Genomic DNA, 25,917 nt, shown 5'->3' with positions numbered 1-25,917 from the left:
CAGTCACCATTGTTCATTGGAATAAAAATAAATTCGACAACCCCTAACCCTGCAGGTGTCTCTTGCTCTTCTTGTGGTGCACTTGGTGGTGTTAACTATTAGTGGTTCACCTGTATGGCATAGGTGCCACGTTGATCCATAGGTCCATCCCCGGGTGGTGCTTGGCCGCAAACGAACTGCGGTCCATTGTGGGTGGCCACAAACATTGCGGTCCATATGGTGTATCGATCCCGGCAGCAAACAGCGAAAGTGCAGGCCCACAACTGCGCAGCCAGCACCTCTCTCTCCTCTCTCTCTACCCCAAAGCCAGATCCTCGGAGGTGGGAGACAAAAGAAGAAACAAGTGAGTAAGGTGGTAAGGGCGCAAAAGTGCACGCAATGTAAGGTGATGCACACTGGGGGCACATGGGAACCAGGTGAGACAGGTACGTTCCTATCGTACGCCCCCCCCCACCAGGTAACCTACATGGCCCCTCCCTTACCCCTTACTGCATCCACAAAACACAACACTACCCATAAACATCTACTTTACAAATCAACAAACATCCCTACTGTCTTCCCCGTTCCTCCCATATACCAAATTCGTCTTCTCTCCCTCCTAACCAATCAAATTTGCCATTTTCAACTCTCATCAAAATTTGCCATTTTCAACTCAACATCAAAATTTGCCATTACCAATTCAACATCAGTCCCTCCTAGGGAGGGAGAGATGGAATCACCCCAATGTCTCATCCACGTCGTGATGCGTCTCACAAATCCTCACAGCAATTCTCATTTCCTGCACAAAACAAAGAAAACACAGGTGTGGAGTCATCATCATCACAGGTAAGTGGCTGCGTATGGTGCGACAGGTTCTTCAATCCTAACTATTTCCTAAATGACTTTAACAACTTTACACTACCCGGGGTCTTCCTCCGGCCAAACCATTGGCCCTCTTACACTATGGGTTCTAAAAACCAATTCCCATTGGCCAAACTGTGGTGCTCTTCAATTTGGGGTCTCACTCCCCCGATTCATCTCCCGGTGCCCTCGTACAATTTCTGGGCTGTGGCGTGTACCTCTCCCAGTGGGTCTACCCACCTGCACACCTCCACCACTGCAGTTGCCTCCGAGCTTACCTGCTCCTTACCCTAACCTAACTACCTGGGGAAGGCCCTCTGGCACTCTCCCCACTCGGTGCCCTCTCTGGCACTGGGCTACCCGGGTCCATCCTCCGGATCCTCGGGCCCCATCCACAACTCTACCGGCTCCCAGAGCCCACCTGCGGCCTCACCTGGCCGACATCCTCACAGTGGTGGAGTGCCCAACCAACTACACACACTAACAGGCTACACGCCCCGCCATTTCCACAACACTAATGCACCCATTCACAACACCATTCTGCAACCGCACCACAAATGCCAATATCCAACCACAACTTACCTATACCCTCTACCTAACACTTACACTACCCGCCCCGGGTATTCGTGAAAGGGGTCCACTCTTCCCCCATCCACATCTTCGCACCATGCACACCACTCCGTACCACTTACTCCAACTCTCTCCACACACCTGTACTTGCACACCTGTGCTCTCACACTTGGTGCCACCTGCACCCTTCTCTCCCCAAGCGCATTCGCGCTGATCCACACACTCACTACTCATACACTGCTCCACACACCTGTCCAATTGCACACCTGTGCAATCACACCTGTTCCATCCTCACACACACAGCATCATCTCAGCTAACTACTCCCTTCTGAAACTTGCGCTTCCCAGTCGTCCCTTTAACTATTGCGCTCCCTCGTCATTATAATCCACACTAATCTACCTGCGTCCCCACTACAGGTATCAGTCACTAACTAACCTTAACGTTACCTAAGGTCATCTTCTCTAGATCCCTACACACAATATCCTAACCCACCCGGGCTAGTTTTCACTGCCATACACCCCATAATCTATTGCGCATTTGCCCCCCACATGGGAAGGATGGTGGATTTGCCATCCCACCACATCGGGGGTCTCTCACTATCAATTTTGCACGTCAAATTTCAACAAATTAAAAATTTGCCAATCACTGCCCATCATCTGCCAATCACTACTGCCAATCCCTTGCCAATCATCAAATTTTGTTTTTCTCTAATTTTGGGTCCAAAACACTAACCTCATCACCCAGTCTACTCACTACTGCCTCTCGGTGCGCCAATTCCTGTCCAAAGCCTGGCTTCGTAAAGCCAAGCAATGGATGCTGGTTGTTTTGTGCCAGCGGCTGGATGCGTCCGGCACTCGGTGCAGGGACGGGGGCTTACCCGTGCCGAGATCCCACGCACCACCTCGGCGTGGAGCCATCCAATGCCCCGATCTCGACCTGCCGGCACGTCTCACCAAAAAGTGGTCGCCATGACGACCCTTTCTATCGGGCTGCCAGCTCCGCCTAGTGGAGCCTGGACGCGGCCGTTCAAAGCGAGGCCCGGCACGCACCGAGGGCCCGATTCGGCTATAAGTCGTTCTAAACTCTACCCCGTCTAACGTCGATGCTTCACCTGGACGCTTACACCCCGCAGCCCGTTCCTTGCTCACACATCCAGCCGTGCCCATGCTCCTCGTACCTTTCCTTACACACCCAGGTACACTCATTCCACTCACAGCCTTGGTCACACACCTGACCACCGAACACTTTGGCACACATTCGTCGCTCGCACACCTCACCAATACACCTCTTCGCGCCCCCTCCTCGGTCACCTCCTCTGTGACAATCACAGGTGTGCTCTCATTCGCACACCCAACCACGTGCCTCACCACCAACTCCAGCGTGCATTCCCACTCACGCTCTACCATTCCAGGTGTGCATCCTTCCATCCCAGGTGTACATCCTCGCTCACCTGTCACAACTAACTCACGCTCCATGTCACTCTCACTACTTTCACCTCCATTCCTGACAGCGCACTCACCCTTACTCTTGACAGCGCACTCTTTCCCCATGCACCTGTCCGTTACACACCTTCCTCGCGCACACTCTCCCGTCACACCCTCTGTAACACTCACCACAGGCATGCATTCTTCCTTGCCTTTGACAGCGCACTCTCTCCCCATGCACCTGTCCGTTACACACCTTTCTCGCGCACACTCTCCCGTTACACCCTCTGTAACACTCACCACAGGTGGACACTCTTCCTTACTTCTGACAGCGCACTCTTTCCTCATGCACCTGTCCGTCACACACCTTTCTCGCGCACACTCCTGTGCACACTCTCCCGTCACACCCTCTGTAACACCCACCACAACGCGCTCCCATGTGCTCCCTCGCACACACGCTACGACCGACTCACTCTCGCCAGCACACTCACTCCTTGGCACGCACTTTTTCCTCACACACCCCAGAGTCGGACTGTCTCGCACACCTCCTCTTTCGCACACCAGACCTGTCGCACACTTCACCCACGGCCTCTCACGAACACCCGGGTCTATCTCGACCCCCAAGCTTCTTAAATCCCCTGGCGCATCATACGCACGACCATATTGGTCACCACTTACACCGGGTCCTCTTCCTCTTCGCTTCTCCTCCATCACCTGCGAATCCCTCATCCGGTTAATGAGCACATCATCACGATCCAAACACAGACTTTGGACCAATTCTTTTATCTCCTCTTTTATCTCTTTCTTATCCCCTCTCCGTCGCTTCTTAATTTCGCTCATCCCTTCTTCCACTTCTTCTAATTTGTGCTTCACCTCTTTTATTCCCCGGTACGTCTCCTCAAGCTCATCCTCTAAGGCTACCTTGACCGTTTCCAGGTGCGTCCTCACCTGCCGGTCCTTCGTCTCCATTACCTCTATCACCTCGTCCAACCTCGTTGTCAGTCCCTCACGTACCATCTGACATTCCCTCTTTGTCGCTATCAAGTCGTTTTTTATGTCGTTTTGTGTCGCTTTTAAACCTCCTAATACCGCAGTGTTCCTTTGAACCTGCTCCACTAACTCCGTCTGTCCCACCGTCAGCTGCTCCACCTCCTGCGTCAGGTCCTCTATGCCCCCTTGTAACTTTACAGTCCCCTTTCTCACCTCCTTTTCCATGTGCTCCTCACAGTGCCTCACCTCCTCGCGCACTCCTCCGACCTCCTCACTCACTCCTCTTCTGATCTCCTCTCCCATCACTTGCATCTCCTGCCCAGATGCCACCCTCATCTGCTCCATTTCCTCCCTGTGAGCATCCAGTTTGGTTTCTACCCCCATTCTGACCCCCTCTATCTGCTGCTCCATTTGTTTAACTTCCCTTTCCGCTTGGTCCCTCATGTCCCTCAATTTGCCTTCCATACTGTTTTCTAACCCCTCTAACCCATTTTTCACTCCCTCTATTTGATTCTCTTGAGCGGCCATTCTGTTTTCTACCCCCGTTAACCCATGTTTCACTCCCTCTATCTGATTCTCTTGAGCGGCCATTCTGTTTTCTACCCCCGTTAACCCATTTTTCACTCCCTCTATCTGATTCTCTTGAGCGGCCATTCTGTTTTCTACCCCCGTTAACCCATTCTTTACTTCTTTTATCCCGTTGTCTAACCCCTCAAATTTCTTTTCTAATCCCTCACCGGTACCCCTCATTTGGCCCTCTAATCGCCCACTATCAACCCTCATTTGGCCCTCCATCCTATCCATTTTTGCATTCAGTTGGGTCAAGAATAATCTGAGGTCAAACCCGGTTTGCCCAGCGTCCCCAGCCGCCACCGCAGGCTCGCCCTCCGCGGCGCCGCTATTTTGGGACCCTTCAACCACGTGAGCGAGCGCGCCATTTTGCGCGCCCGCTACTTCGTGCGTGACGGCGCTATTTTGCGAACCTGCCGCCCTCACTGCTTCGCTCTCCTCACGTCCCTCAATTTGGTCCTGGACCGACCCTGCTTCACTCTCCCCTACCGGACCCCAGCCGTCTTGATCCGCCATAGCGCGACTTGCAAAATTCGAGTTTCGTAAAACAAATCCAATTTTTTTTTTTTTCGTTATAATTTCGTCGAGCGCAGTACGCGCTCCGAATCGATTTTCCCTCCCAAAATTTGGGCCTAATAAATTTAGTCCCGGGTTCGAATTCCACTCCTCGACACCAATTGTTACAGACGTGGCTTGGATGTTATTTACCGAGCGGTTTTATGGTATGACCACGTCTGCACAAGTTACCCGATTGTGCCCGAACGTTGACTAGTCGCGCGATGCTGGCTCAATAAGGAAAAGAAGACACCCGGCTGGATTACAATAACACAATACGACACCAATGTTTCAATTCTCAAGACCTCCGGAGGAGATTATATTCGTACGGAAAGGTTAGATTACAAGGACGAGAGGTACATCATAGGAAGACAGGCACTTAGACACAATCTTATATTATTCCCAACAGACGACAGATAAACGGGACAAAGCTGACTCACACGGGGGTTGATGGCAGGAAAGCGGTTGTCGATGGCTCCAGGTGCACCTGTGCTCAAAGGTTAGAATCGACCCGGTCCGGTCCAGAGATGCGGGAGGTTTCAGCGCTCGGAGGTAACGTTCTTTCACAGGCGGGTTCTCTTCCTCTCCGCGATCGCAGGCAACGTTCTTTCTCCAGCTGGGGGCGCATCTGACGTCACATCCGGCGCGGGGCCGCGTATATCCGGCGGGGAGTGACACGCCCTCGGCTCGTTAGCTCCGCCTCGTGGAATCGGCACGTTGCTTCTCATTGGGTGCGTGCGGGGGGTTTACCAGGCTCCGCCCTTGACGAGGAGCTGACAAGGAGCCCCTTCGTGGTAACCCCGTGGAGCGCATGGTCTATGGCGCTAATCGAGCCGGTGTGAGGACGCATCCTCCCCCGCTCCGCCGCCATCTCCTCTGTTGTTGTTGTAATTGTTGGGGAAGAAGATGGAAGGAGGTATGGGAAAGGTCCTAAACTCACTACTGATGCCATATAATCACATTCTGGTGCAACGAAGAGTCATAATTAATGGAGACGAGGCCTTAACTGACATAGAATAAGAATAACTAGGAAGATGTCCGAAAGTTGTCTACGTGTGGTGCGGTGGACCTGGGCACGACATTTAATGGGGGAATAAGGGGAAGGTCGGCTCTACTGATTGTTATTTACATGCAATGGGACTAGGGAATGGGGGATCGGGGAAAGTTGGGGAGTATTGGAGAAAATAGGGGAATATTTACAAGCGGATATGGAGGCCAAATTCCATATTCGCAACAATATGTATGTATATATATATATGTATATATATATGTATATATATATGTATATATATATGTATATATATATATATGTATATATATATATATATATATATGTATATATATATATATATGTATATATATATATATGTGTATATATATGTATATATATATATATATGTATATATGTATGTATGTATATATATATATATATATACATATATACATATACAGTGAAACCTTGACTTACGAGTGCACCAACTTACGAGTTTTCCGAGATACGAGCCGTCGCTCGGTCGATTTTTTGCTTTGTGATGCGAGCCGAGATCTGAGTTACGAGCGAGCGAGCTTGGATATAAAACACGTAATCGTCGAAAAACATGAGCGAGGTGTGCGTGTTGTCGACTTGGCGAGGCAGTACGATCGTAGTACTTCTACGATATGTACGATTTTGAAGCAGAAGGAGTCGATAAAGGCTATAACGCCAGCCAAGGGCGTTAAGATTATTTCAAAGCTCCGGACCTCTGTCCATGAAGAGATGGAGAAGTTGTTGTTTGTGTGGTTGACGGAGAAGCAGCTCGCAGGAGATACCGTGACCGAGAGCATCATCTGTGAGAAGGCACGAGACATTTACGGGGATTTGGTGCAGCAGACGGCGGGAACATCAACGGACGAGGCATCGGAAGAGTCATTCAAAGCCAGTCGGGGATGGTTTGATAATTTTAAGAAGAGGACCGGCATTCACTCCGTCATCAGGCATGGTGAGGCAGCAAGCTCGGATGTGAAGGCAGCTGAAGATTTTATTATAACTTTTGCCGAACTGATAGAAGCCGAAGGATACATCCCCCAGCAAATCTTCAACTGTGACGAGACAGGGCTCTTCTGGAAAAAGATGCCGAGGAGGACGTATATAACGGCAGAGGAGAAGAGCATGCCAGGCCACAACTTGTTCAGAGTGCCGGCGATAGCTCGCCTTCTCCTTGTGGAAGACACGGTGAGATCCTTAACATCCAACAACTAATGGGACGCAAACGGGGCGCCCAGTTTAGCGGTACACACATTGATGAATCACCCTGCCTGTGAAACACCGACATGACAGGTTATAGCTGGGTCGGGATTCAAACCCAGGCTGGACAGTTTAGAGTCAAGTGTGCGTACCTCCAGTCCAGGCCATCCTGCCAACTTGTATGCTGCATACAGGTGAAATATAAAGCGTGAGATATTTATATATATATACTTCCAAAAAAATTGGTGTGGTTTTTGGGGGGCTGGAACGGATGAATAGCATTTCAATTCATTTTAATGGGGAAATTTAATTTGAGAAACCAGCAAATTGAGTTACGAGCTCGGTCACAGAACGAATTAAACTCGTAAGTCAAGGTTTCACACATATATATATATATATAAATTGTTGTGGATATGAGTTGTGTTTTTTTATTGTTGTGTAAATTGTTGTAAAAATATCGCCCTCCTTCCTCCAGTTGTGTATAAAGGTCAAAAGGGCGTCCCGTAATTAGGTCATAAACAATCACATTAGCCAATAATAGATTTCCTCCTTGTTGGTAGTTTATTTCCTTATTCTATGTAGGTTAAAGCCGTGTCTTCCATTAATTGACACTGCATTGCACTGAATTCAAATAGATAGATCCCCTTTCATTTAATAAAGCCTCAATTGCCAACTGCATTCGCTGCAGCTGCTGGGCGGTTTTCACCGCGACTCCATTAGCCACGAGGTAGGCTTGGAGAAGAAGGGGGAGGAGCCGCCGAATCCTGGGCGTGCCCGCCCATCGTCATCAAGGGTGGAGCCAGAGGGCCTGTGCCGACCAATCAGGGCCGAGGCGAGCTCACCGATGGGCGTGTTCTAGAGGCCGGCGGCGTCATAAAAAGCGCGCGCGGAAGCCTTTGAGACAAGTGCCAAGAAAGAGTTGGAAGAAGTGTCAAGAAAGAGTTGGAAGAAGTGCCAAGAAAGAGTTGGAAGAAGTGCCAAGAGAGAGTTGCAAGAAGTGCCAAGAAAGAGTTGTACCAAGGTTCCAAGAAAGGTTGCGTCAGAGATACGGCAGATGCGTGACCCAACTGAGTTCTGCAGAGAGCCGCTTCAACCAGCCCCGTTTCAACCAGCCGTGTGAAGCCCTGACGGGGCAGCGAGTGACCCTGCCAGTGTGCGGTGTAAAGCCGAATACAAGGAGCTGCCGGCTCCTCGCTTCCCGCCCGGAGTGGACCTGCTCACTGTGCCCTGTGATTCGACGTGCTCATCCCTCCAAACGTATCCTGTCCTTCCATCCTTTTGTGTACGTGAGTTTGTTTTGTTTGTTCTGTCCAGGGTATTAATTAAGACTGTAATAGGTAAGCTAGAATTTTCACTGTGTCCTTCTGGTCTGTCCCTCTTTCTGCTTTATTTTATTATCCTCCCTCCTTGGTTTCTTTTGATTGAACATAGCAAATAAATCATATTCTTATTTCAAACCCTTTTCGTCTTCTTCTTCTTCACATCCGTGTCCTCTTTGTCTTTTCCCTCATTGAATATCTGTGGCAGGATTTGGCCCACGTTTAAGGAATCGGGTCTTAGTCATTGTTAATAGTTCGGGCCGCGGCCGCCATCCGCTCGGCAAATCAACACCTTATCCGCGGTCCGTAACAATTGGTGTCAGGAGTGGGATTCGAACCTGGGACTAAATTTATTTAGCCCAAATTTTGGACACCAATTGTACTATTGGCCGTAACAATTGGTGTCTGGGAGTGAGATTCGGACCTGAAGCGCGAATAGCGCGCTCAAAATTACGGGTGGCCCAAAAATTTTGTTTTATTTAAAAATCTTAAATTTGGAAATCGTGCCATGGCTGGTCAAGGTGACCGGATGCAGGTGGGGGAATTAGAAGAGGGGTTAGGGGTAACCCAGGACCAGAGGGAAGAAATGGAGGATAGCAATAAGGAGGTGGTTGAGGAGGTATCAGGCGCGCAAGATGGCGCCCTCGCGCACGTGGTTGTAGCGGCACCAAATTTAGCCGCGCCCGTGGTTGCAGCAGCCGAGCCCGAGATGCCAATGAATTTGGACCTGTTTATGAAACAGATGATGATTGATGGCCTTTATGGTAAAAACAGACGATAATTTCAAAGGGATGGAAAACAGAGTGGGGAACCAAATTGAAGCAATAACGAACGTAATGAGGGACTGGCGAGGGACAAGTCCAGGTATGAGGCAAAGCGGGTGGAAGGGGACAGAGACCGCAGGTTGAGCGAAAAGGTCCCAGGGGTGCACGAGGAGGTAAAGCGAGTCGAGGAGCACTGGTTGGGCGAAGTGGAGAAAAGCGCGGGTACAATGACGGGTATAGAGATCGCGACCCGGGGTTTGGAAAAGCCGGCGACCGCTGAGGTAGAAGAGAAAATTTTATTGAAGCCAACGGTTGTCGATGTGAATAAAGAAAAAGCAGTAGTGGGAATAATCGAAATTGGAAAAACTACAGAGGTAGCGTGGGAATTGGAGGAAGGAATGGATAATGCTCAAAGTCCCTGCTCACATCACGATGCTGTGCTTAACCCAGATGGAAGTTTGCAGGTGCGCGTGGAGAAAAGGATCCCCCAGGTGAGTCGTGCTGTGTATTGTGCGGGGAGATTTTGTGGAAGGATGTTTGGTGACAAGAGAATTGTCGCGCGATTGGGATCAATATGGCACCCGGGCGTTGGTGAAGGGTCCCGTGTGAGTGGAAATGGCGCGTGTGTGAGGAAAAAGTGTGCGTCGGCGAGTGGGTGTGTTATAAAGTGTGGGAGTGAAACCGAGTGCGAGCGAGAATGCACGTCGGGGTGTACGGAATGTAACACGAGGAGTGAGTTGGTGGTGGAGCGGGTGCGAGGATGCACGTATGGGATGAACGGCGAGGGTGTGCGAGAAAGCACACCTGAGTTGGTGGTGGCGCGAGTGCGAGAGAGCACATCGGAGCGCGGTAGTGGGTGGATGCAGGAGTGCACGCCCATGGTGAGTGGTACGGAGTACGTACCGACGAGGGAGAGTGCGCAAGACGGTGCGCGAGGTGTGTTAAGGGAGTGTGCGAACAGCGAGTGTGCGCGAGAGGTGTGGTGTGTAACGGGGAGTGCGTTGGTGGAATGGACGGAGTGTGTGGGATGCACTGGAGGCGCCGAGACGCCAGGTTTTGTGAGTGTGAAACGGGTCGCATATGCAAGTGAAGCATCGACGTTGACCGGGTTAGCAGCTAGGGCGACGGATAGCGGGCGCTCGGTGCGTGGAGCCCTTTGGCTTTGTTGGATGCGAAGCCTCCCGCGGATCGATGCTGCGTCGCCCCGCTCCGGGGCGTTGCGCACGATTCGGGCCTGGCCCCGCCCCGCACGGTCGAGTCCAGGCCTTGTCGGGCGAGGCGACCGGTCCGGTTCAAGGGCGAGTAGGAGGAAGCGGAACGGAGCCCCCTGGCGGGGGCGGGGTTCCGACCGGGGGAGATTGAGCCATCGGGCCCGGGACCGCGAGGTGCCACGCCGAGATGGTGCGTGGAATCTCGGCCCGACCAAACCACCTCCCTTGAACCGAAAGCCGGACGGATTCAACCTGCAGGCGACCAAACCACCCGAATTCATTGCTCGGCTTTGCGAAGCCGAGTTTAATGATGTCATGACGCACCGAGGCTAGGATATAGCGGACTGTAATGATGGTGATAGTGTTTTTGGATTCGAAATTTTGGGATAGAAAATTTTTGATTGGTTGGAATTTGGAGAGCAAAATTTATAGTGAGAGATACCTGATGTGGTGGGATGGCAACTCTGCCATCTCTCACAGCGGGGGCAAAGGAGCACTAGATTTATGGGGTTTATGGCAGTGAAAACTAGCCCGGGAGGGTTAGGTTATAGTGTGTAGGGACCTAGAGAAGATGACCTTGGGTAACGGTAAGATTAGGTAGTGACAATGATACCGGTAGTGGGGATGCAGGTAGATTAGTTTGGATGATAATGACGAGGGAGCGCAATAGTTTAAAGGGGCGACTGGGAAGCGCAAGTTCCAGAGGGGAGTAGTTAGATGAGATGATGCCGTGTGTGTGAGGATCGAAAGTGTATTGAGCAGGGTATGAGTAACTGATTGTGATTGTGAGTTGTATTGTGATTGCACAGGTGTGCAACTGAACAGGTGGATGGAGCAGTGTATGAGTGAGAGGGATAGTGATGTGAGTTGTGCTGACCAAATGGTCCAGGGAGGAAGGAGGGTGCAGGTGGCACCAGGTGTGATTGCACAGGTGTGCAACTACAGGTGAATGGAGAATGGTTGTATGGAATAAATGGTATGGAATATATGGAGTATGGAATGGATGGTCGTGGAGTGAGTATGGTGGAAACGGTGGAGTGGAGTGGATGGTGCGAAGGTGTGGATGGGGGAAAGGAGGATGGACCCCATCATGAATACCCGGGGAGGGTAGTGTAAGTGTTAGGTAGAGGGTACAGGTAAATTGTGGTTGGATATTGGCATCTGTGGTGCGTGTGGAAGAATGGTACTTGGATGGGTGCATTAGTGTTGTGGAAATGGCTGGGCGTGTAGCCTGTTAGTGTGTGTAGTTGGTTGGGCACTCCACCACTGTGAGGATGTCGGCCAGGTGAGGCCGCAGGTGGGCTCTGGGAGCCGTTAGAGTTGTGGATGGGGCCCGAGGATCCGGAGGACAGACCCGGGTAGCCCAGTGCCAGAGGGCACCGAGTGGGGAGAGCGCCAGAGGGCCTTCCCCAGTAGATAGGTTAGGGTGAGGAGCTCGGTAAGCTCGGGTGGCAACTCCAGTGGTGGAGGTGGGCAGGTGGGTAGACCTGCTGGAAGAGCTACACGACTCAGCCCTGAAATTGTGCAAGGGCACAGGGAGTTGCATCGGGGGAGTGAGACCCCAAATTGAGGAAGCACCACAGTTTGGTCAATGGGATTTTGGTTCTTAAAACCACATAGAGTAAGTTGGCCAATGGTTTGGCAGGGAAAGACCCCGGGTAGTGTAAAGTGTGTTAGAGTCATTTAGAAGATAGTTAGGATTAAGAATCTCCTCACACCATCTGCATCCACTCACCTGAGGTGACGTACCTCCACACCATGCCAGGTTGTTTTTATTATTTTTATGGTGCAAATGTTTGGAATGTGAGATGCATCATGACGTGGGTGTGACATTGTGCTTTGTTGTTCCATCTCTTCCTCCTTATGAGGATTGATGATGAATTGGTGATGGCAAATTTTGAATTAGAGGGATTGTGCTGACGAATTTGGTGCAGGGGAAATATGGGGAAGACGAGACATTAGTGACGAATTTGTAAATGTGTAGATTGTTGTAAATATGGGGTAAGGGCAAGGGTAGAGTAGGTGACAGGGGGGGGGGTGACGTACGGTAGGGACGAGCTTTTCTCCGCTCCGTCTCCATACGCACCTCGCCTTGCATTGCCTTTATTGATGTGTACCCTTGTGACCTTACCCCTCGCTCACCTGTCTTTTCCCCCCCCTTGTCTCCCACACGAGGACTGTGTGCCGCTGGGCGCCAAGGGGAGCGGGCGGGAGTCCGCCATTGTGCGCCCGAACTCTCGCAACCACAGCTGTCTGCATCGATGCACCACGTATGGACCACATGTCTGTGGTTGAGCACCACTTGTGAACCCCATGGGTTGGGGCATGGCCCCTCTGCTGGAAACGGCCATGAAGGCCCGAGATCTTGCTGGCGGACCTTGGTCACAGGGCACCTATGCCCCACAGGTGAACCACACTAGTCGGCCCTGTGGGCCATAAATAAATAAAAATGGACACGTTTTGTGATTTTTATTATGACAAATAGGCCGCCAGCAAAGAAGATATCAGGAAGAGAGCAATAGCCAGCAGAGGGAGCCGAAGAGCAAGACACCACCAAGGGTTTGTTGGTTTATTTTTCTTGTAGAACTGTGGTGACTGTGCACCGATTGGTGCTTGATGGTGTATTGGTGCGTTGTTGGGTGCTTCATGGTGCGTTGTTGGGTGCTTCATGGTGCGTCGATGCAGAGCAGACTGTCTCCCCCTCAAAAGAACAATCACAGGTCCTGGGTTGCGTTTTGTAAATAAAATAGCGTCGTAAATAATGCGCCCCCACCGTAAATGTATAGTTTGAAGACAATTCCGCAATTCGGTTAGTTGTGGGCGTGAATCTGTTAGGCAGGGTGCAATGGAGCAGCGGGACATATTTATTTATGTTTTAAAACGGTCACACTCAGGGTCAGGTTAAATGTAGAGGGAACTACACCTACGTGCCACACTAAACATAAAGGTAATAGGCCCGGGACGTGCCTAAGAGTAGGAGGGTGCAGTGTTGTGGATATGAGAATTGTGTTTTTTTATTGTTGTGTAAATTGTTGTAAAAATATCGCCCTCCTTCCTCCAGTTGTGTATAAAGGTCAAAAGGGCGTCCCGTAATTAGGTCATAAACAATCATGTTAGCCAATAATAGATTTCCTCCTTGTTGGTAGTTTATTTCCTTATTCTATGTAGGTTAAGGCCGTGTCTTCCATTAATTGACACTCCATTGCACCGAATTCAAATAGATAGATCCCCTTTCATTTTCATTTAATAAAGCCTCAATTGCCAACTGCATTCGCTGCAGCTGCTGGGCGGTTTTCACCGCGACTCCATTAGCCACGAGGTAGGCTTGGAGAAGAAGGGGGAGGAGCCACCGAATCCTGGGCGTGCCCGCCCATCGTCATCAAGGGTGGAGCCAGAGGGCCCGTGCCGACCAATCAGGGCCGAGGCGAGCTCACCGATGGGGGTGTTCTAGAGGCCGGCGGCTTGATCGCCGGCGGCGTTGTAAAAAGTGCGCGCAGAAGCCTTTGAGACAAGTGCCAAGAAAGAGTTGGAAGAAGTGCCAAGAAAGAGTTGGAAGAAGTGCGAAGAAAGAGTTGGAAGAAGTGCCAAGAGAGAGTTGCAAGAAGTGCCAAGAAAGAGTTGCACCAAGGTTCCAAGAAAGGTTGCGTCAGAGATACGGCAGATGCGTGACCCAACTGAGTTCTGCAGAGAGCCGCTTCAACCAGCCCCGTTTCAACCAGCCGTGTGAAGCCCTGATGGGGCAGCGAGTGACCCTGCTGGTGTGCGGTGTAAAGCCGAATACAAGGAGCTGCCGGCTCCTTGCTTCCCGCCCGGAGTGGACCTGCTCGCTGTGCCCTGTGATTCGACCTGCTCATCCCTCCAAACGATTCCTGTCCTTCCATCCTTTTGTGTACGTGAGTTTGTTTTGTTTGTTCTGTCCAGGGTATTAATTAAGACTGTAATAGGTAAGCTAGAATTCTCACTGTGTCCTTCTGGTCCGTCCCTCTTTCTGCTTTATTTTATTATCCTTCCTCCTCCTTGGTTTCTTTTGATTGTACATAGCAAATAAATCATATTCGTATTTCAAACCCTTTTCATCTTCTTCTTCTTCACATCCGTGTCGTCTTTGTCTTTTCCCTCATTGAATATCTGTGGCACGATTTGACCCACGTTTAAGGAATCGGGTCTTAGTCATTGTTAATAGTTCGGGCCGCGGCCGCCATCCGTTTGGCAAATCAACACCTTATCCGCGGTCCGTAACAATATATATATATATATGTATATATATATATGTATACAGTGGTACCTCGGCTTACGAGTTTAATCCGTTCCGTGACGGAGCTCGTAAGCCAAATCGCTCGTAAGTCAAAGCAAATTTTCCCATTCAAATGCATTGAAATGCTATTAATCCGTTCCAGCCTCAAAAAAAAAACACCAATTTTTTTTGTTAGGTGCTTTTAAATAACAAAAATGTACTTTATAAATAACAAATAATGTATAAACAAGCACGACCTCGTATATACTGTACATAATACAAGAGAATGTAAAGAAATAAACTGGTTTTATTAAGCAGAGGAGAAGAGCATGCCAGGTGAGGTGTGCGTGTTGTCGACTTGGCGAGGCAGTACGATCGTACTCCTTCTACGATATGTACGATTTTGAAGCAGAAGGAGTCCATAAAGGCTATAACGCCAGCCAAGGGCGTTACGATTATTTCAAAGCTCCGGACCTCTATCCATGAAGATATGGAGAAGTTGTTGTTTGTGTGGTTGAAGGAGAAGCAGCTCGCAGGAGATACCGTGACCGAGAGCATCATGTGTTTGAAAAGATTGAAACTCGGATATCGAGCACGGACCACGAGGTGTTTTTTCTTTTTTCTTAATCTCGGTTTCAGTGAACTTTTGCTCTGTGCTCACGTGTACTGTACCTGTACCTGTAATGGTACGTCAGAGGATGGCACCTGTTGTCATCATATTAAGTGCAAGATGTTCTGCATCGTAAGTTGGTACACCGTGGTCTTTCGGCGGTGTTTAAGCCGGCCGTCTTGGCTTCTGTCACCATTGGCATTGAGTCTTTCGATGTAGGTAGGTCGTTGTGTGCCGGTGCCTTGGCCGAATTCCTTTATTGCTGCATTGTTAGCTCACCTGGTTTTTTATACCACATCTTTGGTTATCGGACCAGCGAATGACGTCATCTCCTCCAAAGTATGGCTTATTCTCACTTGTCTTGGACGATCTTCTACTTCTAGCCTTCCACCGTGCATTTGGTGTCCACTGTACTTACTGTACAGTGCCTGGTAAAATTGATGTAATGGGTTTTTGACCGTCAACGCCATGAACCGTCATGAACCGTCATGAACCGTCAACCGCCATGAACCGCTAACACTCAAAAGCCCATTTATCGCGCCTTATAAAGCAAAACGCAAACCGAAAGCCATGCCTCTCAAGCGAGGCGTGCTTCCGTGGTCACGTGATCCACAGGTGTAGCTCATTATACCCGCACGCGCGACACGCTTTGGCGGTCACGTGACCAGCCACTCTGGAGGCGGGGATCCCCGCCGATGACGTCACCGGCTGGAGCAAGGAGATTCCTCGCTCATGTATTTCGACGATTGCGTGTTTTATATCCAAGCAGAGATGCTTTCACGGCAAGATAACCGCGTGACCGGAACCGGAAGCCACAACCGGAAAATTCAAAAAAATAAATTTTTTGAGCTCGTACATCGGATCTCGGCTCGTATCCCAAAGCAACAAACCGCCCGAGCGACGGCTCGTATCCCGAAAAACTCGTACGTTGGGGCACTCGTAAGCCGAGGTACCACTGTATATATATATGTATGTATATATATATATTGTTATGAATTTGGTAGAGCAATATGTAGAGCAGAGTAGATCTGAGTAGGTAAAATGCTCCGGGATGTCGCGATAGCTAGAACCCACTATGTACCTTTAAGTTAGTATGCGTAGGCGTATGCCGGGATAATTGCGTATATATTTCCTGTACGGGGACAGGAAGTGCTAAGTAGTTAGGGCGATAAGGGTAACTTTGTGTTTTCCCACCCCTGTGGTCAATCCAATGTCCCTTTTGGCACCGCACCTAGACAGTAGGAATTCATGCCCCTAGCGCACCTACATTAATTAATTCCCTTCCCTTTCACATCAATGGAACAACACCGACCAAAACGCACCCTGCTGAGACACGATGAGAAGGGGGTGGATCTTTTGACGTCATGAGGAAGGGCGGACGAATGGACGTCACGAGAGGGCGGGACGGTGCGTGAGGGAAGTGACGACACGAAGGAGAAGAAGAGGAGTTGGAGTTGGACACGATGTCTAGTGCGTTGCCATACGGGACAAAGGATAGATCACAGGTCTTACGAACAGGGGAATTAGCATAATCACTACTCTAGTTATCACAAGGATCATCCTTGTATGATCACAAAAATACACTTACACGAACACTAACCGTCAAAACAAACTTATTACATGTGGGGTTCCCTATCACGACAATCGGAGCATGATACCGACACATATCTACCTGATCTATATATCACTGTACCCCAAAATTTGTAACAATATGTTTTAGGAATTTAAGAGTATAACTCAGATGCCAGTTGACTGAAGAGTTGCCTTTGTGATGGAAAGATATACAGTAATACCCCGGCCTACGTCATTAATTGGTTCCATAAGCCATGACGTAACTCGGTTTTTGACGTAAACCGGGCGTAATGTCTTAAAAATGCCTTAAAATGAAGACAAACACCGTAAAACTAGAGTAAAAAAACTGGAGGAGGCTGTGGCTTCGCAGCAAATTGCAAATTTGCAAATCCATGTACATGTGCACATGCACACGTCGATCGGTTCGTCGATGCCGGCGAGGTGCCCGACGAGGCACCCCGGCTCGATGCATGACACAGTCGTTCGTTTCACATGGGCCATAGGCCATGGGGCCTGACCTCATCGCGGACATTGCACACTCTGCACGGTGACGTGACGTGACGTCTGCTACGGACGGTCGTCCGAGCTGGCATCGTCATGTTTCGCCGTTGCCACGTTACATTGGTTGTTTTACACAGTAAAGGAACCTTTACACAGTAAAGGAATAATCACAAAAATACCAGCGACAGGCAAAGCAAGCACGCGACCGCAGCACAGGACAAAATGCATATGGCGTCGCCTTTGTTTTGAATGAGAACCAGCACCTACGCGTACGTATACTGTACGTACATTAAAAAAAAATTTTTAATGTGCTTTTTATTGTATTTTAAATTGTTTCGATCGTTAAAACATCAACGTTAAAACAACGATCAACGATCGTTAAAATGTTAAAACATCCAATTGTTTAAATTGTTAAATTTTTTTCACGTCCGTAGGAGTGATGTAAAGTCGCACATAATGACGTTCGCTGAACTGAAATTTACTCTAGAAGAGTGGCGTAAAGTCGGATTTGACGTAGGTCGGAATGGCGTAAAACCGGGGTATGACTGTACATGTCTCTCATTTGCAGACCTGCGTAAATACTAATTGCGGATATCAGAATCCCTCGTCCCCCGATCTCTTCCCTCCTGTCCCCTCCCACTGTGAGGACCCAATCAAATATTCTCCCTTTTTCTTTAATTGATATAAAAGAAGCCAAAACAGTGAGATCAAGGAAGAATACTCGTGTCGGCCCGGAGTCCTTGTGCTGTGTGAGTTGGTTTTTCCACGTATTGCTGTTGTAACAGAATGAGTATTTTTCCCCAGTGTTATTAAATTTTACAAGTATTCAATGAGTGAACATGACTTGGTTTATGTACAAAAATTGTTCCATGACACCAGCACCTGCGGTGCCAGGTTTGTTAGGGCCGAGCTCACCAGCGCCTGCGTCACCGGGGGCGCAGGACCGAGCTCGTCAGTGCCTGCGTCGCCGGGGGCGCAGGGCCGAGCTTGCCAGCATCTGCGTTGCTGGGGGCGCAGGGCTGAGCTCGCTAGCCCCTGCGGTGTTGGGTCAAGCTCGGTTGCACTTGCGATGCTGGAAGCTACTGGTATCGAAATCCTTGTCCTGTATTGCTTCGCAGGTTTGAGGCATTTTTATGTGTTTTGTGCTGTGTACACGTGTGAGTACAAGTGATGTCGTCGATATTGCAGTTGAGACACGATTATCTCCTCATGAGGAAATTGTGAAGTCTTTGGATTATAAACTTGTCTGGAGGCTCATAGTCAAGTTTTCAATCCTGCCATGTGTTTCCTTTTTTTCCCCTTTTCTCCATATATTCCATTACTTCAGCTGGAATTTTGCTTTCAAGAACCAGATCACATCTCTGCAGAGTCAGGCCAAGAACCGTGCTAATCCCAACCGTGCAGAAGTCCAGGCAAACCTGGCTCTTTTCCTGGAAGCTTCCAGTGGTTTCTACACACAGGTGGTTATAGAAACCTGCCACTTTTATTGTTGAACATGAAAATTGCTTTCTCTAGAATGTAATTTGTCGGAGTTATAAAGTATTGATGGTCGTTTAATCCATCAATTGTTGTGAATGGCTGTTATCCATTAGGTCCACACAACAAGGCAGAATTGAAATACTTGTTTGCTGCTTCTTTCTTTCTTTTTTATGTCCCAGCTCTTGCAAGAACTTTGTGCGGTATTTGATGTAGACTTGCCAGGCCGTGTCCGTGCATGCCAGTTGGGCCTGCTGGTTGGCCCTGCAATGGCAGCTGGTTCTGACGTGGTGAGGCCACAGCCCAATTCCTGCCTCTACATCTGTCAGCATTGTCTCGTCCACCTCGGTGACATCGGTAAGCAACACACATTGCTCTAAGCATTTAAAATTCGATTTATTTGAAGTACTGTATACAGATGTTTATAAAAGTTCCCCCCATCATAATGTCTTTGTTTTGAGTTTGAAATGCATGTGTATTCCCTTGGAGATTGCAATTGGACACTTAAACAAAGCCTTCATCTTTACCTTTTGCACCTAATGGCCATTGTTCCATGTTCCATGTTTCATGTTTTCTTTGGGTTTGTGTATTTTGCTATGACCCCAATATTTCCTTTTCCATTTATGAGCATGTGACAAGATCTCGAGAGCTCCACAGAAGGGAAATTGGTCAGATATTTCAGGAGAAAAGTTGTGCAAAAGCTTATTGGTGGGTAATATCCAATGTGCCAACCTCCAAGACAGGTCGGCAGTTTTCTTCGGAACATGATCATAATGAAACACTTTCCAGCTGGGTTGGAAAAGGTTTTCGGTAGGGGTAGCAATCTATCTACGTATCTATCTATTTATCCTCTTCGGGCCAAGTGGCCTATAAGGCTGCAGTGCCAACTTGCTCCAGTCTGCCGTTTCTGGCTATCAGCTTGGATTCATTCCATGATCTCCATCCTATTTCTTTTCTTCTTTTCCACTGTTCTCCTCCAGGTTGTTCTAGGATGTCCCACTCTCCTTCTTCCCTCAGGCTTCCATGACAATGCTGTCACACAGTTGTTATAATCATTCATTCTTAGCACATGTCCAATCCATTTCCATCTTTTGATCTTGACTTCATCTCTGATCTTCATAATTTTGGTTCTTTTGAGTATTTCCTCATTTGATATGAAGTAAGGCCATCTCATTTTTAATATTCTGCGCAGACATTTGAATATAAATGTGTCGAGTTTCCAATTGTCCCCTTTATTGATCTTCCAAGCCTCACATCCATATAGTAGTTGTGATGCGACAAGTGAGTTAAACAGTCTTGATTTAGTTTTCGATGTATAAATGCTTGAGCTCCATATTTGTTTGAGTTTCATGAAGGACACCATAGCTTTAGAAATTCTGTTCCTAATATCTTCTTCCTCTCCTCCTTGTTTGTTGACGATGCCCCCTAGCTAGGTGTACTTATCGACTTCATTTCGATGTTGGTCTCCAATTTGAATTCTGTTGTTATTTTTATTATTTTGAACTGATATTTTGTGGTCAAGAGGTCAAAGGTCAGAGGTCATGTCAGGTACAAATGTGATGACTTGAGAACAGCTGAATTGATTTAAATCAAACTTGGTACAAGTATTGTAATCTCTCTATAATGCAAGCAATCTCTGTGTGTCTGTGTGTCTGTCTGTGTGTATGTCTGTGACCGCTGTTTCTCGACAACCACTGGTCCGATCTAAGTGAAATTTGCCAAGTATATTGCTGGGGACCTGAGGATGTGCCTTTTCAAGGTTTGCTATTAATCGGACAAGTGGTTACCAGGTTATGGCCATTTATTTAGCAAACACATACGTTTTGTACGTGGACGAAGGAACAGCGAAGGACGAGAGCGAAGGACGAGAGCGAAGACCGAAGGAACGATGAAAGTTTTAATTTTTTTTTTGCACGTACAGTCAAGCTACAGTGAAGGAACCGTGTGTGTGTTTGTTGTTCTCTTCTCTTTGTGCTTTTCCTTGCGATGAAATTGCAAAATTGCAAAATATGTTGGCGCTAATTGAAGAATTGGCCATTAAAACTAATTTGCGATTAATCGTAACTGCGATATGCGAACTTCCGGACAGTGAGGCCTTATTTTTGGTACGTACGTTAATGTACGTATGTCCACGTACTTACCTCCCTGCACGTACGGGCACGCACTAGATGCCTGCCTAGCGATGTAATAATGTGGGCAGAAGCATATCGGTCGACATCGTGACGTCGAAGAGTGTCGTTCTAGTTTTTTATTTGTCCTCAAAACCTCTGTTTTCTTGTTTGTTTTGAGTCCTGTTTTCGATGTGAATTGATTCATTTTTGTCGTTTGCATATGTTGGTAGTTTGATGATAAAACAACAATGTCATCAGCAAAGTCCAAGTCCTCCAGGTTGGTTGTACACTTCCACCTTATCCCTGTGTCATTTCCTTCTGTTGTCTTCCTCATTGTCCAGTGTACTTCTCGCAAAAAATATAAAACCTGACTACATCTCCTTGCTTCACTCCTGTTTTTACCATGAACCACTGATTCCTCTCCTCCTTCCAGCACTGCACACTCACTATCCTCATACAGGATCTGTAACATTCTGATAATTTTGTGAGGGATTCCATGACTAGCCATGATCTTCCAAAGGCTTTTTCGGTGCACGGAGTCAAAGGCTTTTTCAAAGTCCACGAAAGTAATGTATCGGGTTGCCTACCACTGCGACCTGTTCAATTATGTTGTGCAGGATAAAGATTTGCTCCACTCTGCTTCTACCTCTCCTAAAGCCTGCTTGCTCAACCCTCAACTTGTTGTCTATCAGCACTCTTCCAAATACTTTACTTGGAATGGATATTAAAGTAATTCCTCTCCAATTTCCACATTCTGAAAGATCGCCTTTCTTTGGTATCTTGACAATTATCCCCTGTTTCCACGCTTTACGTACTTCCTCTTTATCCCAAATTGTTCTGAACAAGTTGTCAAGCCATTCATCTGTTGTATGTACTGTATGCCTGCTTTCAAGAATTAAGCAGTAATTCCATCCTTGCCTCCAGATTTACCATTGTTCATCTTCTTTATTGCTGTTCGAATTTCTGTTTTTGACATGTGACTTGTGCTGATTTCTTCTATAACAGGATCACGCTCCTCTTCTGCTATAAGATCATCAGGTATCGGTCTATTTAAGATTTATTGAGTTGTTTGGGTTGCCTGTTCTCTCTCCACTTTCTCTTCCTTGCTATTTTTTCTATTGGTAGATTTCTGGTCCTGTCTTTAACTGCATTCATTGTTTTGCCTTTTTCATTACTGAGGGTCTTGGTGATCTCATATAGCTCTTTCATCCTCCCATTACCTGCTGCTTTTCAGCTGTGGCGATCATCTGCAAGGTCATCTGCCCATTTTCTCCCATCTCTTCTCATGCTTTTCTTAACTTCTTTATCCTTATTCCTGTATTCTGTTTACTAGCTCCCAACACTCCTTACTGATCCATGGTTTTTGTCCCTCTTTTTGTAAGCCAGCACTTATTTTGCCATTTCATTGTATGCTTTCTCAAAATGGTACCACTTTCTCTCCACTGTCTTCCCATTCATCATAATCTTGCTGCACATCATCTTGCATAATTAGTCGTTTTTTTTGTTCGCGCCTCGTGCGCGGCCTGGTCTCTCCGGGCTCCCTCCCCCCATCAGTGTTTTGTGAATACTAGGGCATGCCCGTACTATATATATGCCCGTACTATATATATATCTAAAATTATATCCCCCCCCCTCTATTTACATGAAATGGTTTGGTCCATTCGCAACGCCAAAGCGAACGGCGAACGGCTTGCGAGTACAGTGACAATCCCCCCCCCCCTCTATTTACATGAAATGGTTTGGTCCATTCGCAACGACCACAGAACCCCCCCCCTCTATTTACATGAAATGGTTTGGTCCATTCGCAACGCCAAAGCGAACGGCGAACGGCTAAATCGCCAGAGCTCGGTAACTACTTGTCCGATTAATATGAAACCTTGAAAAGGCACATCCTCGGGTCCCCAGCAATATACCTGGCAAGTTTAAAGTATATCGGACCCGTGGTTGTCGAGAAACAGCGGTCACAAACAAACATACACACACACAGAGATTAGTGGAATTATAGATAGATGGGTTCTTTCCTTTACAGGGTTTTTGTTGTTTCTTTGATTTACTTTTCTCCCCCCTACCCCTCACGAACATCTTACCCTTTGTCCAGCGTTTTGAAAACAGAACAAAAATAATAATAAAAATTCTATATTAATTCTTTCTCTCCTCCCGGACACGTGCTTGTTTGCTCTCCTCCTCGTCTCGACTTGTGCCCCACCCCCTATATCTCGTTTTTCTTCCACCTCTGCTCCTGCTTTCCCAAATCCACGCTCTCACTTAGAGACTTTTCCCAGATTGTTTTTCATGGTTTTGTTTCAATATTATTTAAATATGTTTAAACCGCAGCCGTGATGCTGACGCCGCCCCCCCTTCCCCCCCCCCCCCACCAGAATTTCCATGTTTTCACCGTTTCCCAGTGTTGTACCCTGGATTAGAATAGGTACACCGTATCCCTGCGTGTCGTAAGAGACGACTAAGAGGGTTGGCGTCAGGAAGGGCATCCGGCCATAAAAACATTGCCTCAAAAAGAGAACCATGACATTGACAATTACAACTACATATGGGCAGGGTACAGCCTGAAGTGGAGATCGGTTTCTGAGGTTTGGGACATGGAATGTAGGGACAATGACAGGGAGATCAGGAGAAGTGGTGGAAGTATTGGTCAGAAGAAGAGTGGACATATGTTGTGTGCAAGAGACGATGGAAGGGAAGTGGCGTAAGAATGGTGAAGGGTAGGCAGGGACAGAAATACAAGTTTATGTGGCAAGGGTGCCTGGAGGGTGTGAATGGTGTTGGTGTCCTGTTTTCTGAGGAGTTTGTAGACAGTGTGGTGAGTGTGACTAGAGTGAGTGACAGGTTGATGATGGTGAAAATGATGATTGGAAAGCTCTTGGTGAACGTCATCTCGGGATATGCTCCGCAGGTTGGTCGAAGCGATGAAGAGAAGGACAAGTTCTGGTGTGCGATCGAGAAGCTAATGGAAAACGTGAAAGATGAGGAAGTTGTTGTGGTAGGAGGAGACCTACATGGACATGTGGGAAGGAGTATGGATGGTTTTGACGGAGTTCATGGGGGTTACGGATATGGTGTGAGAAATGGAGAAGGTGAAAGGATTTTGGAGTTTGCTGATGGAGCTGATTTGTTGATTTGTAATACTCAGTTCCAGAAAGAGGATAATAAGCTTGTTACATACACGTCAGGTGGGTCAACGACAACCGTTGACTACCTGATGGTGCGTAGGCGAGATAGGGGGCACCTCCGGGACACAAAGGCGATCCCGGGGGAGGAGGCTGTTTCACAGCACCACTTGGTTGTCTGCGACATAAGGGTGAAAGGTGCGAGGAGAGCCCGGCGGGTGAAGTACCAACCGAGAATTAAAGTGTGGAGGTTGAAAGAGGTGACAGTAAGGGAGGCATTAAAAGAGAGGCTGAGTAGGGTCGAGGATGATGTGGTTGAGCTTGAAAGTGGTTGGATGTCAATGAAAGCTAGTCTGTTGGGAGCCGTTGGTGAGGTATGTGGATGGACAAAAGGACCACCGAGGCACTCGGAAACATGGTGGTGGGATGATGAAGTTGGAAAGAGGATTGACGAGAAGAGGAAGAAGTTCAAGGAGTGGCAGAAGGCGAAGGGTACGGGAGCAGAAACAGCAGAGCATGAAAGTTATAAGGCAGCCAGGAAGGCTGCTAAGAAAGGTAGCAAAGGTGCAGGAGGCATGTAGGAAAATGTTTGAAGAACGCTTGGATTCGGAAGAGGGTCAGAAAGCAGTATTCAGGATTGCAAAGCAGATAGCGAAAGAGAGGTGTGATGTGATGGGGGTGAGTTGTTTGAAGGATGAAGTGGGACAAAGCGTTGTCGACCCAGATGGAATTAAAGGAAGATGGAAAAGATATATGGAAATGCTGTTGAATACAGAGAATGAATGGGATGGCAACATAGAGAGTAACCCAGTTTTAGGACCGGCAGAGAAGATAACTGAGAAGGAAGTTGAGGAAGCGATAAAAGCAATGAAGGGTAGAAAAGTGGGAGGGCCGACGGGAGTTGTGGGAGATATGTTGAAGGCAGCATGAAGTTGGGGTGTGGAGAATGACAGAGATCTGTAATCTGGTGGTGAAAGAAGGCCGCATTCCAGTGGATTGGGAACTGAGTACCCTCATCCCTCTATACAAGGGGAAAGGTGACCCTCTGGAGTGTGGCTCGTACCAAGCGATAAAGTTATTGGAGCATGGAATGAAGGTATTGGAAAGGGTGTTGGAGAGGAGGATAAGGAAGAAAGTGAAGATCGACGAAATGCAGTTTGGATTTATGCCAGGAAGAGGAACGACAGACGCGCTTTTCATTGCGAGGCAGTTGCAGGAGAAGTACATGGAGAAGAGGAAGAAGTTGTTTCTTGGGTTTGTTGATCTGGAGAAAGCATTCGATAGGGTTCCACGCAAAGTATTGACATGGGCATTGAGGAAGTTAGGAGTGGAGGAATGGTTGATCAGAGTAGTGATGGCAATGTACAAAAGAGCGCGCACAGCTGTAAGGACGAAGGACGGGAACAGTGGTGAGTTTGAGGTGAAGGTGGGAGTGCAGCAGGGGTCGGTACAAAGTCCACTACTATTTGTAGCTGTGATGGAGGTGCTGGCTCAGAACGTAAAGGAGGATTTACCGTGGGAGTTGTTGTATGCAGATGATCTGGTGGTGTTTGCGGAAAGTATGGATGGACTGAAGGAAAAGATGAACAAGTGGAAGGAATGTATGGAGACAAAAGGTCTGAAGGTGAATATCGGAAAGACGAAGGTGATGGCAAGTGGTAATGCATGTGGTGAGGTGGAAAGAACTGGGAAGTGGCCCTGTGCTGTGTGTAGGAAGGGTGTCGGAGTGAACTCCATTCAATGTTCAATGTGCGCTGAGTGGGTTCATCAAAAATGTAGTGGTCTGAGAGGGTCATTAACCAGTGTGGCAGCTACATTCC

General features: G+C 48.1%; 1 protein-coding gene across 13 annotated transcripts in view; it reads left to right on the top strand.

Moving 5' to 3' along the window:
* Positions 1-25,917, top strand: part of SMG7 (SMG7 nonsense mediated mRNA decay factor) — a 396,971-nt gene that overhangs the window by 77,149 nt on the left and 293,905 nt on the right. For all 13 annotated transcript variants that reach the window (XM_068109497.2, XM_068109496.2, XM_068109493.2 and 10 more), the window contains exons 4-5: positions 18,713-18,845; positions 19,044-19,218. In XM_068109497.2, coding sequence (XP_067965598.2) covers positions 18,713-18,845; positions 19,044-19,218 — 308 coding nt within the window. The remainder of the gene's footprint in view (positions 1-18,712; positions 18,846-19,043; positions 19,219-25,917) is intronic.

The sequence above is a fragment of the Myxine glutinosa genome, chromosome 3, assembly GCF_964187855.1.
Source record: "Myxine glutinosa chromosome 3, kmMyxGlut1.1, whole genome shotgun sequence".
NCBI classification, from domain to species: Eukaryota; Metazoa; Chordata; class Myxini; order Myxiniformes; family Myxinidae; genus Myxine; species Myxine glutinosa.
Note: the sequence above shows the minus strand (reverse complement) of the source record. Positions and strands in the feature narration are given on the sequence as shown.